The 15,062-nt window shown below is 31.9% G+C and overlaps 5 protein-coding genes across 7 annotated transcripts in view; all 5 read right to left on the bottom strand.

Annotated features, from left to right (window-relative positions):
* Positions 1–668, bottom strand: part of LOC111697733 (uncharacterized) — a 3,391-nt gene extending 2,723 nt beyond the window's left edge. The window contains exon 1 of one of the 2 annotated variants that reach the window (XR_002764375.1): positions 454–668. Coding sequence is in view for 1 of the 2 variants with exons in the window: in XM_023467832.1 (XP_023323600.1) it covers positions 454–577 (124 nt within the window). In the remaining variant the exon portion in view is untranslated. The remainder of the gene's footprint in view (positions 1–453) is intronic. The other variant, XM_023467832.1, reaches the window with a different exon arrangement.
* An 894-nt stretch (positions 669–1,562) lies between these two features.
* Positions 1,563–4,889, bottom strand: LOC111697730 (zinc finger protein 142-like). Its single transcript, XM_023467825.1, has 2 exons — positions 4,765–4,889; positions 1,563–4,137 (listed from the first exon to the last, which is right to left on the bottom strand). The coding sequence occupies exons 1-2, from the start codon at positions 4,886–4,888 to the stop codon at positions 2,897–2,899; spliced, it is 1,365 nt and encodes a 454-aa protein (XP_023323593.1). The 5' UTR covers position 4,889; the 3' UTR covers positions 1,563–2,896.
* Positions 4,890–4,896: 7 nt separating this feature from the next.
* Positions 4,897–10,502, bottom strand: LOC111697732 (transcriptional repressor CTCF-like). 2 transcript variants are annotated; one of them, XM_023467831.1, is made up of 2 exons: positions 10,331–10,502; positions 4,897–6,280 (listed from the first exon to the last, which is right to left on the bottom strand). In XM_023467831.1, the coding sequence occupies exons 1-2, from the start codon at positions 10,455–10,457 to the stop codon at positions 5,424–5,426; spliced, it is 984 nt and encodes a 327-aa protein (XP_023323599.1). In that variant the 5' UTR covers positions 10,458–10,502; the 3' UTR covers positions 4,897–5,423. The 2 variants fall into 2 exon arrangements, with proteins under 2 accessions (XP_023323599.1, XP_023323598.1); XM_023467830.1 differs by lacking the exon at positions 10,331–10,502 and adding an exon at positions 7,765–7,931.
* A 118-nt stretch (positions 10,503–10,620) lies between these two features.
* LOC111697731 (zinc finger autosomal protein) lies at positions 10,621–13,769 on the bottom strand. Its single transcript, XM_023467829.1, has 2 exons — positions 13,613–13,769; positions 10,621–12,377 (listed from the first exon to the last, which is right to left on the bottom strand). Exons 1-2 carry the CDS (start codon positions 13,767–13,769, stop codon positions 11,272–11,274), a joined length of 1,263 nt encoding a protein of 420 aa, XP_023323597.1. The 3' UTR covers positions 10,621–11,271.
* The window catches only part of LOC111697716 (zinc finger protein 142), a 6,304-nt gene continuing 4,982 nt past the window's right edge, over positions 13,741–15,062 (bottom strand). The window contains exon 4 of the mRNA XM_023467810.1: positions 13,741–14,959. Within this exon, the coding sequence (XP_023323578.1) occupies positions 14,394–14,959 (566 nt within the window). The 3' untranslated portion in view covers positions 13,741–14,393. The remainder of the gene's footprint in view (positions 14,960–15,062) is intronic.

The following is a 15,062-nucleotide window of genomic DNA, read 5'->3' as shown; positions in this document are numbered from 1 at the left end:
TTTACCCCCAGGATTCTAGGGGGGGGTATTTACCCCCAGGATTCTAGGGGGGGGTAAATAACCCCAATAACCCCCCTTATGTCCGCCACTGCCCTCCCCCCTTACATATATTTCACTAGAAGGGGATCATTCATTTGGCGCACTATCCCTTTTTGCCTTATATAGTCTGTATTTGTACTGTACAGTGTACAACTTGAAATTCGGCTACTTACATGAAATAATTGGAGTGTACTGTAGTGTCCTCACTATTAAGCTTAAGAGTTATGAGTTAAAACTACAATTGAGGTGCACCCGTCCTCTAACTACTAAAAGTTGATAATAAGGAGAATCAAAAACATGTGTGTCTTATGCAAAAATTGTTAACAAGAAGATTCTGATAATTCATTCTTATATTTCGGTGGGCCACGCCATTGTTCCATTGTTAAAAAATAATATTTTAATTTTTTAGTTTACCTTTTACTTCTATATTTTCCATCTTAATTTCATCTTCAGGTATATCAATAAAACATGTATTCTCTACAGTAGATGTCATCTCAAAGTCCTTGATATCTAATTCTTTCTTCATAATCTCTGCCATTTTATCTGAAAAGTAAATGAAGCATACTTAATGAAATACAGCCTTTCAGGGGCCTACGAGAGCATTTGTGTAGGGGGGCAGCAAAAAAAAATATTTGTGCCCCCCCCAAAAAAAAACCCTGTTTTGAAAAAAATATTGACACCTTTTATAATAGATTCCTTAGGCGAAACCGTTTGAAGTTTTATGGACTAAGGATTTAATTATCTTTGTTTTCTATATACAGAAGGCGAAATCAGAGACGGAGAAAAAAAGAAGAAAAATATAAAACTAATACAAGTAAAATCTTCCTCCTCTTAATATTTCTGTGTTTATTTATCTTTCCTATGATCCTCTCTTAAAAAAGTTAAATAGAATGAGAACAGTAATACATAAAAATTTATCCAGTTCTCCAGATTAGAAAAACGTCCAGAGATGTAAAAATGTTAAGTTCCTCATATTTTCAAATGATTTTATATTGATTTTTTTTAATTTGTCTGGAATCCAAGTATTTTGTCAGTTTTAAACTTTTGTCTCTTATTCAACATGACTTCTTATCGTTGTATATTCAAAAGGGAGACTTAAACAGTCTAATATAATTTAACTGTACTAAACATCATTGAAGAAAAGCTGTCAATATTTTTCAAACACTGCACTTTCAAAGAAACGAGAAAGGATGGAATTATTTCTAAAAAACTCAACAAAATATAAACCTATTTCTATTCCAAACCTTCCTAAAAGTGAAAGACCAACTCGTGAGTTTCAAATGTTAACAATACTATGAAAAATACATAAAGTGTAGGTCTATAACAACAAGACCTAGCTCAATAAAGAACAAAAAGAGGACAAATTCGTAAACATCTCATGATTACATACAGTATTAAATAATTCTACTGAGTTATTCCTATTGATTTAAAAAGAAAATCCTTACGATCAAAAGTCTTTAATTTCATTTGATAAAATTTCTTATAAAGTTGTATTTTCATAAATAAAATTAAAAGTTTTAGTCAAAAATCTGCAAACTTGTAACTTCGTAACATATATTAGAATTGTAATATTTTCAAATGTATTGTTAACTGAAAAATTATTATGTATGACTGGATGAGACTTAGAATAAATATGATACAAAATAACGACCCCAAAAAAAATGAAAAAATTCAAATGAATAAAAACTAAGAGGTACAAAAACTTAGACTTCTCTGTTTTAAGACTATATCAATGTTAGCCCCGGAAATGTGATTTTAAAATTTTCAGTTAGATGTGGGATCAGAATAAGTTACAATATTGATTAGTTTTTTATTTCCTACTTTGTGTTTACTTTCAATATGTTTTTTTCAGATCATTTGCTGTAGTTGCAGCATAATCATATTTAGGTTAAGGATACCTCACTCCTTCATGTTTACATGACTAGAGTACCTGCTGTAGTTGAAGCATAATCATATTTAGGTTAAGGATACCTCACTCCTTCATGTTTACATTTAACATGACTAGAGTACCTGTTGTAGTTGCAACATACTCACATAGTACCGAAAATTTAGTAAAATCGTTCAAGTGCGGGTAAACAGCTGGAGTAACTTTTAGTAACTTGGGCAACTAGGTCAATTTTACAATAATATTTTCTTAATGTGGGGAAGGGGGCAGGGCAAAAGTTAAACTTAAAAATGTGGCAGAATTTTTGTATGTCTCATAAAGCAAACAAACAAAAATTTAGGATATTTTGTCCAAAACATTGATAGTCCTGTTTTTTTATGCACACTGTATGAAGTTAGGAGAGATCCAATATCTCCGAAGTAGATTGACTGACTGAATATAGATCCAATATCTTCAGAGTAGATTGATTGATTGATTGAATACAGCTCTAATGTCTCCAGAGTAGATTGATTGATTTAACACTGCTCCAATGTCTAAAGAGTAGATTGACTGATTGAATACAGATCTGATATCTCCAGAGTAGATTGATTGATTGAATACAGCTTTGATATCTCCAGAGTAGATTGATTATTTGAATACAGCTCCAATATCTTCAAAGTAGATTGATTGATTGAATACAGCTTTGATATCTCAAAAGTAGATTGATTGACAGTTCAGGCTAATAATAATTATTCTTAACATGCCTCTTGACTAAAGTAGCAACACACTCACATTGAGAACATGTCTATCCCACACTTTTCTGTTTATTTTCAACATGAATCTTCAGATCACCTGCTGAACTTTCAGCTTACTCACATCCAGTGAGAAGATACATCACTCCTTGATGTTTACTTTTAACATGAATTTTCAACAGAAACGCTCGAGCTGCAACATAAAGCATTGAGAACAAAAACAAACTTAAGGATATCTCACTTAATTATGTTTAGTTTCAACGTGTTTTTTCAGGTAACTTTTTCTAGTGGTAGTAAACTCACATTCAGGACAAAGATATCTCACTCCTTCATGTTGACTCTCAACATGAATTTTCAGAGAAGATGCTCGAGTGGCGGCAAAGTCACATTGAGAACAAGGATATCTCACTCCTTCATGTTTACTTTTAACATGAATATTCAGATGATCTGATGTAGTTGCAGCATAATCACAATGAGGGCATGGATATCTCACCCCTTCATGTTTGCTTTCAACATGAATTTTCAGATTAGATGCTCGAGTTGCGACATGGTCGCATTGAGAACAAGGATATCTCACTCCTTCATGTTTACTTTTAACATGAATATTCAGATTACCTGATGTAGTTGCAGCATAATCACATTGAGGGCATGGATATCTCACTTCTTCATGTTTACTTTCAACAAGTTTCCTTAAATCACTACCCATAGTTGCGGCATAGTCCCATTGAGAACAAGGATAGCTAACCCCTTCATGTTTATTTTCAACATGTTGCTTCAGATGCTCTGCTCGAGTTGCGGCAAAGTCGCATTGAGAACAAAGATATCTCACTCCTTCATGTTTACTTTCAACATGAATCTTCAGAGCATGTACTGTAGTTATAGCATTCTCACATTGTGAGCAAGGATATCTCACTCCTTCATGTTTACTTTTACAATGTTTCTTAAAACTGTCTGCTCTGGTTGCAACAAATTCACATTTAGAACAAGGAAATTTCACTGCTACATGTTTACTTTCAATATGTTTCTTCAGGAGATCTGCTCGAGTTGCGGCATAGTCGCATTGAGAACAAGGATATCTCACTCCTTCATGTTTACTTTCAATATGTTTCTTCAGATGCTCTGCTCGAGTTGCGGCATAATCGCATTGAGAACAAAGATATCTAACTCCTTCATGTTTACTTTCAACATGAATCTTCAGAGCATGTACTGTAGTTGTTACATGCTCACATTGTGAGCAAGAATATCTCACTCCCTTGTGTTTATTTTCAATATGTCTCTTCAGGTGATCAGCTCTAGTTGCAACATACTCACATTCATCACACACATATCTTATTCCTATGTGCCTATTTTCAACATGTCTCTTCAAATGATTAGCTCTTGAAGCTACATAATCACAATCATTACAAGAATATCCATCATTACACCGCTTGAATTTCTTTGGTTCAGATTGCAGAGGATCAAATCCCTGATTCATGTTTTCTCCTGAATAGTGAAAGATATAAATCAAAAAAATTTGATTTATGAACTTTTTGTTGTTATCATTATTAATAAACTGAAATAATAGAATATCAATATTTGTGCAAAACCTATGGAGCTCATACAAAACATATGATCACTAAACTTATAAAATCAAAACTTATCATATCATAAACATATGAAACCACCCACATTGAATTTTAATTGTTTTTAACTGTAAAATCATTCTAACAAAATTAAGCAACCTAGTATTCTTTCAATTGTAAACATGACGACACACACTAATTTAGTTTGAAAATTTAGTGAAATCAAATAAAAATTTTACAGTTGCCCGTAATATTCCATAAAAGCAACACAAATTATAGAGAGAATTATTTTTAATATTTTTACAAAAGCAATCCAGTTAAAAGCTAAATAAGAATAGCAAATTGCAATATATTTGACTGGTAACACTATGTGACCTTATATAAATGTTAAGAATGGATTTTAAAATCTATTTTTACCCTCCCCTAGCTCTTCAAATTGAAATTACAGTACTTTCTCTAAGAATTAAATCAAGGGAAACTGAAAGAATAAAAATAGTTGCAAAATACGCTTCTATTTTTAAAGAAAATGTAAACTTATCAAGATTACCTTTTGTTTCGGCATTTTCCAGTTTTATTTCATCTTGAGGTATATCAACGAAACATGTCTCCTCTACAGTAGAGGTTGTCTCAGATTCCTTGACATCAACTTCTTTCTTAATCATCTCAGCCATTATTTCTGAAAAATAAATTGAGCATATAAAATGAAATTCAGGCTACGCAAACCCAATCAAAGAATTAGTAAAACTAAAAACATGATAATTTTGGCCGATCAGCTAACTTGGAAAAGATGATCAATTTCTTGACATAAGACGAAATAAAAACGTTGGTAAAAAGTCTCTTATTTTCTGAAGTCACTTTTTAGAAAACTTTTTTGGCCGTTACAAAAAAAAGTCAGGAAGAAGCTTACAAAGCTTGTTCATTTTGGAAATGAATAAATGATTTGGTTTACACAGAAATCTTTTTGATTGACCCCCCCCCCCTGCAGCAGTAAACTTCTTTGAAGTTTCCACGGGCCGTGTAACCCTGTAATTCTTTTTTAATCAACAAACTAATTTTGAAAAACAAAGACAGCTCACGCTAAAAATAATTATTCTTAACATGTCACTAGACTAAAGTAGCAACATACTCTTACTGAGAACATGTCTATCACACATTTTTCTGTTTATTTTCAACATGAATCTTCAGATCACCTGCTAAACTTTCAGCTTACTCACATTCAGTGCGAGGGTACCTCACCCCTTCATGTTTACTTTTAACATGTTTCTTCAGAAGACTTGCTCGAGTTGCGACATATTTGCATCGAGAACAAGGATATCTCACTCCTTCATGTTTATTTCTAACATGTCGTGTTAAATCACTTGCTGTAGTTGCAGAATAATTACATTGAGTGCATGGATATCTCGCTCCTTCATGTTTACTTTTAACATGTTTTTTTAAATCACTTGCTATAGTTGCGGCATAGTCGCATTGAGAACAAGGATATCTTACTCCTTCATGTTTATTTTCAACATGTTTCTTCAGATAATCTGCTCGAGTTGCGGCAAAGTCGCATTGAGAACAAAGATATCTCACTCCTTCATGTTTACTTTCAGCATGAATTTTCAAAGAAGATGCGCGAGTTGCGGCATAGTCGCATTGAGAACAGTAATATCTCACTCCTTCATGTTTACTTTCAATATGTCGCTTCAGCTGACTTGCCTGAGTTGCGGCAAACTCACATTTAGTACAAGGATATCTCACTCCTTCATGTTTACTTTTAACATGTTTCTTTAAATCACTACTTATAGTTGCGGCATAGTCGCATTGAGAACAGGGATATCTTACTCCTTCATGTTTACTTTCAACATGTTGCTTCAGATGACTTGCCTGAGTTGCAGCATAGTCGCACCAAGAACAAGGATATCTCACTCCTTCATGCTTACTTTCAACATGTTGCTTCAGATGAATTGCTTGAGTTGCGGCATAGTCGCATAGAGAACATGGATATACATCTTCACTCTTCTTGATTCTCTTTGGTTTTGGTTCAGATTGCAGAGGATCAAATTCACAATCGACGTTTTCTCCTGAATATAAAAGATATTTAGCGTCTCAAATCTTAGTATTTATTTATCCGTTGTATCTCTGTTTACATTTGTTGGCCTTTAATGTGGTCTAGCGTTGATCCTAACCCCCCCCCCCCCTTTTGCACCCAAAAATATACATTTTAAATAAATTTTAGTGAGAACACAACTTTAGTACTATTTTTCAAAAACGACACGGTGCTAAATCTTTCAGAATAATAAGAAATCAAATTACGCTTTTAGGGACGTCCTACACCCACACCCCAAAATTGAAGTGACTATACTAAATCAATAATGAAGTGAAGTCTTACGATTTCTACTTTTGTTAATTTCCTCTTTAATTTCTATTTTTTCAAAAAATGACACGTTACCAAAAACTGAAGAAAATAAGAAGAATAATTTTTGAGGGAAATTTTATGATAAACGCTTTAAATAAATTCTAGAAAAAACAATATAAATGTAAAACCATAAAAACAAAAAATGTTATCTTTTAATTAAGGTCTTGTGTAATTAGTTAACAACTGACGCTATATTCAGCTATATAGAATTACAATAAAATATCAATATCTTAAAAATTACAATAAAAAGATATCAATTCTTTCTAACTTAAAAATAAATAACAAAAATGTTTTTTTTGCTAAATCAGCAAGTTCAGATAGAGTTGCCCTAAAGATGGTGTTAAAGCAACAAACAATATTTTCTCAATTTCATAATCATAATCAAAGAGAAAANTATAGCCACCAAAAATATAACTGAATAAAATTATAACAGACCAATAATATAGCCAATCAAGAATATAAACATTTTTGTCTAGAAATATAATAATATTGGACTATGATATAACTATTTTAAACCCAACATAAAACCATTTTAAGTACCGTTGTGTTACCAAGAACCTATTCTAAATAGTGGAGTTAATCAACTCAATAATCAACCATATATATACAGTATAACCATTTAACAAGAATTACAAATGATCAAAAATTTTATATTTTTATGAAAGAATGGTTTTAATTTTTGTTGAAATATAGTTATATTATTTGTGCTATTGTTATATTTTCTGCCCCCCCCCCCTGAAGTAAAAACCAGCTGTGTAGTGTAGCGGGGAACCAATGAAGCTTGTGAGAAAAGGCCGCTTATGGAAAACTAGCCTAGCTAGTAGCCATTGAAGTAGTAGCTGGTAGTATAGAGCAGTGGCCTGGCCAGAGGGCCATAGGAAATTTTAAAAGGAAAACTTTTGTCATATTTAATACCAGGCTGTAGATACAGGCTTCGGTAGTTTGAGCTTCACGGCTTGGCTACCGCCACTCTGGCATAACAGTATCATTGCACATGTCATGCTAACTCTGTGATCCACGCACCCCAAAAGGGGGCTCTGGGTTGCAGGGAGGGGTGGTTACCTGGTAACACTTGTGTTATTGGGTAAAAACCAGCTGTGACGCTATTCTGTATTCTTTGTTTAAAAATTGTAAAACTATCAAGTTTACCTTGTATTCCTGAATTTTCCAGCTTAATTTCATCTTCAGGTATATTCACAAAAACTGTATCTTCTACTGCAGTAGAGGTTATCTTACAGTCCTTCACATCTAATCCTTTTTTCATCATTTCTGCCATTCTATCTGAAACATGACTTAAGCTTAATCAATGCAATACAGACAAATAATCCAAACAATAATTTTATTGATGAAAAATATTTGTCAATAATGTACAAAATTATTAAAGACTTACAATGAAAATATTTTAAATGAAGAAAACAAAAATTCAACCAAACAAAAAACAATCAGTTTGTTTTGCAGGTTGAAGTGTCTGCAAATTAAGTGTTCTCATCTATGAAGATTGCTCAACACATATCTGTGAAGCTTGTGGATCAATATCAGTTTTCTTTGATTTGAAAAATCGTTGAATGCTTGATATGTTTTGTTGGTTAAGCATTCTTGTATTTCTATGTTTGTTTCTAGATGTTAAAATACCTGATTAACTGAATTTGTGTGCTGACTGTAAAATTGTAAAATTTAATAAATTGTGGGATTTGATAGTCATTGATATTTAAATCCTTATTTTGCAGATTAAAAATGGTCTAAAACTGGTTTACGCTACAATTTGTCAGTTTATTAAGGTCCAATATTAAATCAATGCCAAATGCGATGTTCATAACAAAATGGAAAATATTGGTTTTTGTTTGTGGTTTTTTGCAATTAGTGCTTTTTTATTTCATACACTAGTTTTAAGCACGGCCACATTTTAGCTTATACCTATACTTGAGCTGATTGCAGATTGTGGACAACAATGTCGGTCTGGGCTGCAAAATCATATGCAGGCAGCTACAGAGGCAGGGCCAAGGTATTTGCTATTATCAAAGCAAATGTAAAACAAACAAAATTAAATAAGTATTGATTTTTTTCAGATCTTTTTATTTACTTGATTAAATTAATGATTTCTTTAACTTCAAAAACCTGATACAACTAAAGAAAAGCAAAGCAACCCAAATTAATGAAAATGAAACATGATGCTTTAAAACAGCTGACACACATGTGTGACAGATCAGCTTATCTTCAAAAAGATGCAATATAAGACGACATTTAGACTTCTCTATGAAAAGATGCAAGACGACATTTATATTAATCCCTCTCAATCATAGTTTTCAATGTCTTTTTCATGTTTTAATTTCAAAAAAATTGTTAAGCTGAACAAAATCCTTTCAAACCATAAGATGGCTAAAATTTCATATTAGATTTTATTTTACAAGGTTTTTTTGCAAAATATTTTTGAGGGAAAAATTTACGTAAACAAATCTTCTAAACAAACAAGATTAAACTTGATTTTTAACAAATAACTGTCCATTGAATAAAAATATTTGACCTCCTTCTTTCTGAATGAAAAGGGTGTATTTTTAATGAATCAGTTGATAAAAATGTATAAGCCTAATTAAAAATTTTGCACATGAAAAACACCAAGATTTTCTAGTATTTTGTGCATATTTCAGCATAAAACCTTAGAGATAATCCTTTGTGATATGGTACACTCTGTATAAAAAGTTGATTAGTTCAGCTAAAAAAAAAAAAAAATCATAAATATTATTAGTACCCTCTTATCTGGGTAGAACCTGGCCTCCAAAACCAAGGAACAGGGTTCAGATCATAAATAATAAACAGCAGAAGCAGAAGTGTGTTTTTGAATGTTTTAATACACTTTAATGATGACATATTGCTTGCAGATTTTGTTGAAAAATTATATTCCTTTGTTGTACTTTGTTCCTTGATTGTATTGAAATTTGTAATTCAGCTTTCTTTCCAGTTTTTTTTTTTAAATGTCATACTAGGACTTTGGTTTTCTGAGAACAGATAGTTATTCATTTTAGTATCTATCTATCTATTATGACTCCCCAATAACACAAGTGTTACTAGGTAACAACCCCTTCCTGCAACCTTGAGCCCCCTTTTGGGGTGCGTGGATCACAGAGTTAGCATGACATGTGCAATGATACTGTTATGCCCGAGTGGCGGTAGCCGAACCGTGAAGCTCAAACTACCGAAGCACATCTGTTAATTTTTCAAAACCTTATTTTGAGTATATTTTGGATGAGTTTTATCCTAATTTTATGTAAAATTCTGTTCATTTTACATTCGTGTTTATGGTGACTTAGTTTTGTGTTGTTTTATACTGAAACTAAAATTTATGTTTTTGAAATAAATTTATACTTGGTAAAATTTTATCTTCATTCACGCTCTAACAATGTAATGATTTCCATTCTTCTGAGCGCTAAAAAATGAAAATTCTACACCTACAGTGTAAGAATAAGCATTTTTAAACGTTAGGAAGCAAACAATATTAAAATAGTTCCTTCTGAACTGTGTAATAATGGGAATTCTTGCAAGATAGGTATAACTACTGTAAACCGAACAGAAATAATATAATAATCTATCCAACCTTAGCTGGGAAGATATGGACTTCAAGCTTTCAATTTTCATTAAGAAGAGACCAAGAGCTCACGAAAAAAATTTGAATTAAAAAGGTTTCAGAGTGTTATAAAGAAGCCAAAACTGTAATTTTTACCTTGTATTCCTGAATTTTCCATCTTTCTATCATCTTTAAGTAGACTAACAGTACATGTAGTCTCTACAGTAGAGGAGGGAAGGGTTTCTTCCTTGAAGGAAACTATCTCTTCTTTTATCTCAAACATTTCTATAATTAACTTTTCTTATATTTACTCTGCCATTCTATCTGAATATATTTAAGTGTAAAATACAAAATTTACAAATGAATAATATAAATTACATGAAAACACATGTTCTTTCATAATTTAAGGGAAAATATTGGAAAAACAAAAAACAACAAGAACTAGCAACCAAGCAAATCAATCGTAAAAAAATTAAATTTTCAGATAAAAAACACAGGGTGTTTATTTTTCATTTTGCCCTTCACAAATATGTGCTGTTTAAGGGGTTTGAAGGAAAAAATAAAGAAAATAAGGAAAAAGAAAGAAAGAGAAAGAGGAAACAGAAAAGAGGAAGGGAATGGAAAAGAGGGATTAGATTCTTTTCGGAAAAAAATATCAATTTTTACCTAAATGGCAAAAAGCTAGTTTGTTACTGTGCACACATTTATAACGAAAAAAATGAAAAATCTTAGGGGGGACCTGGTTAGTAGTTATTGACCCTTTTAGGGCACCAAAACGCTAATGTAAATAAATACCTAAGTAGAACAGATAGAATAAATACGACTAGTTGGGCCATACGGAATTATTTGGTTTGTGTTTTGTAATTTCACCTTCGCAGAATAAAGATTGTAAACAAATGAAGTTCATTGAATTCAGTACTGTACACTCAGTACTCTCAGTACAAACAGATTAGAAGGGCCACGCAATATTATTCTAAAATACTTGGGACATAAAATGTTGTCATCCAACTACAAGTTTGGCTCACTTTTTCGACATAAATCTTCAGATCACCTGCTGAACTTGCAGCTTACTCACATTCAGTGTGAAGATACATCACTCATTCATGATTACTTTCAACATGTTTCTTTAGATAATATGCTCGAGTAGCAGTATAGTTGCATTGAGAACAAGGATATCTCACTCCTTCGTGTATACTTTCAACATGTCTCTTTAGATGACTTGCTATAATTGCCACATATTCACATTGCAAACATGGATATCTCACACCTTTGTGTATACTTTCATCATGATATTTCAGAGCAGCTGCTGTAGTTGCGGCATACTCACATTGAGGACAAAGATATCTTACTCCTTTATGTTTACTTTCAACATGTTTCTTCAGCTGAGTTGCTCGAGTTGCGGCATATTCACATTGCGAACATGGATATCTTACTCCTTTATGTTTACTTTCAACATGTCTCTTCAGATAACTTGCTCGAGTTGCAACATAATCACATTGCGTACATGGATATCTCACTCCTTCATGTTTACTTTCAACATGAATTTTTAGATCACCTGTTGTAGTTGCGGCATACTCACATTGAGGGCAAGGATATCTCACTCCTTCATGTTTACTTTCAACATGTTTCTTCAGAGAACCTGCTGTAGTTGCGACATACCCACATTGCGAACATGGATATCTTACTCCTTCGTGTATACTTTCAACATGAATCTTAAGAGCACCTGCTTGAGATGCAACATTATCACACTGAGAACATGAATATCTCACTCCTTCATGTTTATTTCTAACATGCCGCGTTAGATCACTTGGTGTAGTTGCAGCATGCTCACATTGAGGACAAAAATATCTTACTCCTTTATGTTTACTTTCAACATGTCTCTTCAGATGATGTGCTCTAGTTGCAACATAGTCACATTGAGAACACGGATATCTTACTCCTTCATGTTTATTTTTAACATTTTTATTCAGGTAACTTGCTGCATTTTCTAGATGAATTTTGAGAGCACCTGCTGTAGCTGCTACATACTCACATTCAGGACAAGGATAGATCACTCCTTTGTGTTTACTTTCTACATGGGACTTCAGATTACTTGTTGTTGATGCAAAATATTCGCATTGAGAACATGAATATCTGTGTTGACTCTTCCTTATTCTTTTTGATTCAGATTGAAGAGGATCCAAGTCAGAATATAAGGTTTCTTCTAAATAGTTAATTAGTTATTTCTACTTTCTGTTATTAGTAATAAAGTTCATTTGTAAACTTTTATATATATTAAATACAAAGAACCCATGGGTTTCCTCAAAAAAAATAAAATATTTGAATTAACTTCGATTTTTTCCCTGGGTTTCCTAAAAATGTTCAGCCAGTTTGGTTCAGCCATTTGGCCAGCTATAGCTGACATTAACATATAGATATGTATATATATTGACGAAGGGCTTTATCATATAAACTAGCTGAAGTGCACTACGTTTTCCGTGAAATTTAAAAAATATAGAATTTTGAAAAAAAAATTTTAAACTTTTACCCATAGGGTGCCCATGGGTTTTTAAAAAAAACTTTCAGTCAATTTGGTTTAGTCGGTTGGCCACGTAAAACTAATATTTAAATTTACAAAAATATAAATATGAGCAAAGAGCTTTGTTATAAAGAATGAATAAAAAACCGGAATTTTAATAATTGGAACAAAAATTAAATTTTTTGTTTGCTTTGAACTTTAGGCATAAAAAGATACATGTAATAAAAAAAAATATTTTTAAATGTTATAAATAACTGCAAAACAATATTTTAAAAAAATTTTATTATTTAATTTATTTGTTTACTTTTTTCCCGATCAAACAAATTGTTAAAATTTTCTCCAAGACATCGATAATCCCGGTTTTTTCTAGACTCACCCCATAAAGATTACTTTGCGTGTTTGTGTCCAATAAAGGCTGAACAAATAGGGTCCACATTTTTTGTGGGACCTCACATGACCACAGGGATAAAAAATTCGAATTTCCAAATCCAGGAAAAAATTATAATCCGTGAAATTATAGCCATCGAGTTGAAAAACTGAAGCAGAATAGTTGATTTCTATATATTAGGCTGGCAACACCACTTGACATAAACTGAAATAATGGATTTTAAAACTAGCCCAGCTAGCCAAATGGAAATTTCAGTGTTTTCTTTTAAAATTAAATAAAGGAATAAGAAAGTCATCCTGAATTAAGCATTAAGCTTGTTTTCAAAATGGATATTTTTTAAATTTTATTTTAACATTATTAGTAAAACTATTATTTTCAAATCCTGCAACTATTAATTATGGTGTGAAAATCAAAAACATGTGCGTACTAATTTTATAGTTCTTAACAGGAAGATTCTGGTAATTTATTCTTTTTTTGGTTAGTTGGACCGTTTGTTACTTTATTAATAAATCATTTAAAGTTTTAAGTTTACCTTGTACTTCTATATTTTCCATTTTTATTTTATCTTCAGATATATTAATGAAACATGTATCCTCTACAGTGGATGTCGTCTCAAACTCCTTGACATCTAATTCTTTCTTCATAATCTCTGCCATTCTATCTGAAATGTAAATGAATGCAGGTCCCATCTATTTAGATCTTTTTATTTATTTGATTAAATTAATTATTTCTTTAACTTCTAAAACCTGGTACAACTAAAGAAAACTAAGCAACCGCAAATACAGAACTCGTAAAAATTAAACATGTTGCTTTAACACAGCTGACACACCTGTATGACCAATCAGCTGAAAAATATGACATTCCGCTATTAAAATCATTATTTTGTATAGCTATGTTTTGACCAACCATCTAAATTACAGTAACATAATTTATATTTTTCTAAATAAAATAAAATTTCTTTGGAAAACTTATTTTTTGTCAGATGTAATATAAGAAATGGCATTCATGGTGTAATATAAAAAATTTAAAATCAAATCTGTAAAATATTGAAATTAAAGAAAGCATTTAGTATTTAGGATTACAGTTAATGAGTTAAAAAACAAATCTAAGAAAAAAACTATTTTACTAATTATTTTAACAAAATAACGTTGATCCTGCTAATAATTATTCTTAACATGCCACTAGACTAAAGTAGCAACATACTCACATTGAGAACATGTCTATCCCACACATTTCTGTTAATTTTCAACATGAATCTTCAGATCACCTGCTGAACTTGCAGCTTACTCACATTCAGTGCAAGGATTTCTCTCTCATTTATGTTTACTTTCAACATGTTTCTTCAGATGACTTGCTTGAGTAGTAGAATAGTCGCATAGAGAACAAGGATATCTCGATCCTTCATGTTTAGTTCTTATATGTCTCCTAAGATCACTTGCCGTAGTTGCAACATGCTCACATTCACGGCAAGGATATCTCACTCCTTCATGTTTACTTTCAACATGTATCTTCAGAAGACTTGCTCGAGTTGCGGCATAGTCGCATATAGAACAAAGATATCTCACTCCTTCATGCTTAGTTCTAACATGTCGTGTTAGATCACTTGCTGTAGTTGCAGCATGCTCACATTCAGGGCAAGGATATCTAACACCTTCATGTTTACTTTCCACGTGAATTTTCAGAGCACCTACTGTAGTTGCGGCATAGTCGCATTCAGGGCAAGGATATCTCACTCCTTTGTGTTTATTTTCTACATGGATCTTTAGATAACTTGCTGTAATTGCCGCATATTCACATTGCGAACATGAATATCTGTGTTGACTCTTCCTGATTCTCTTTGGTTCAGATTGAAGAGGGTCCAATTCGTGTTCCAGGTTTTCTTTTGAATAATTAATATAATAATAATATAATATATATATATAATATAATATAATATAATATATATAAATAAAATAATCTTTCAACATGAATTTTTAGATCAC

Source organism: Eurytemora carolleeae, unplaced genomic scaffold, assembly GCF_000591075.1.
Source record: "Eurytemora carolleeae unplaced genomic scaffold, Eaff_2.0 scaffold4, whole genome shotgun sequence".
NCBI classification, from domain to species: Eukaryota; Metazoa; Arthropoda; class Copepoda; order Calanoida; family Temoridae; genus Eurytemora; species Eurytemora carolleeae.
The sequence above is the reverse complement of the archived record's forward strand: the minus strand, read 5'-3'. Positions and strand labels throughout refer to the sequence as shown.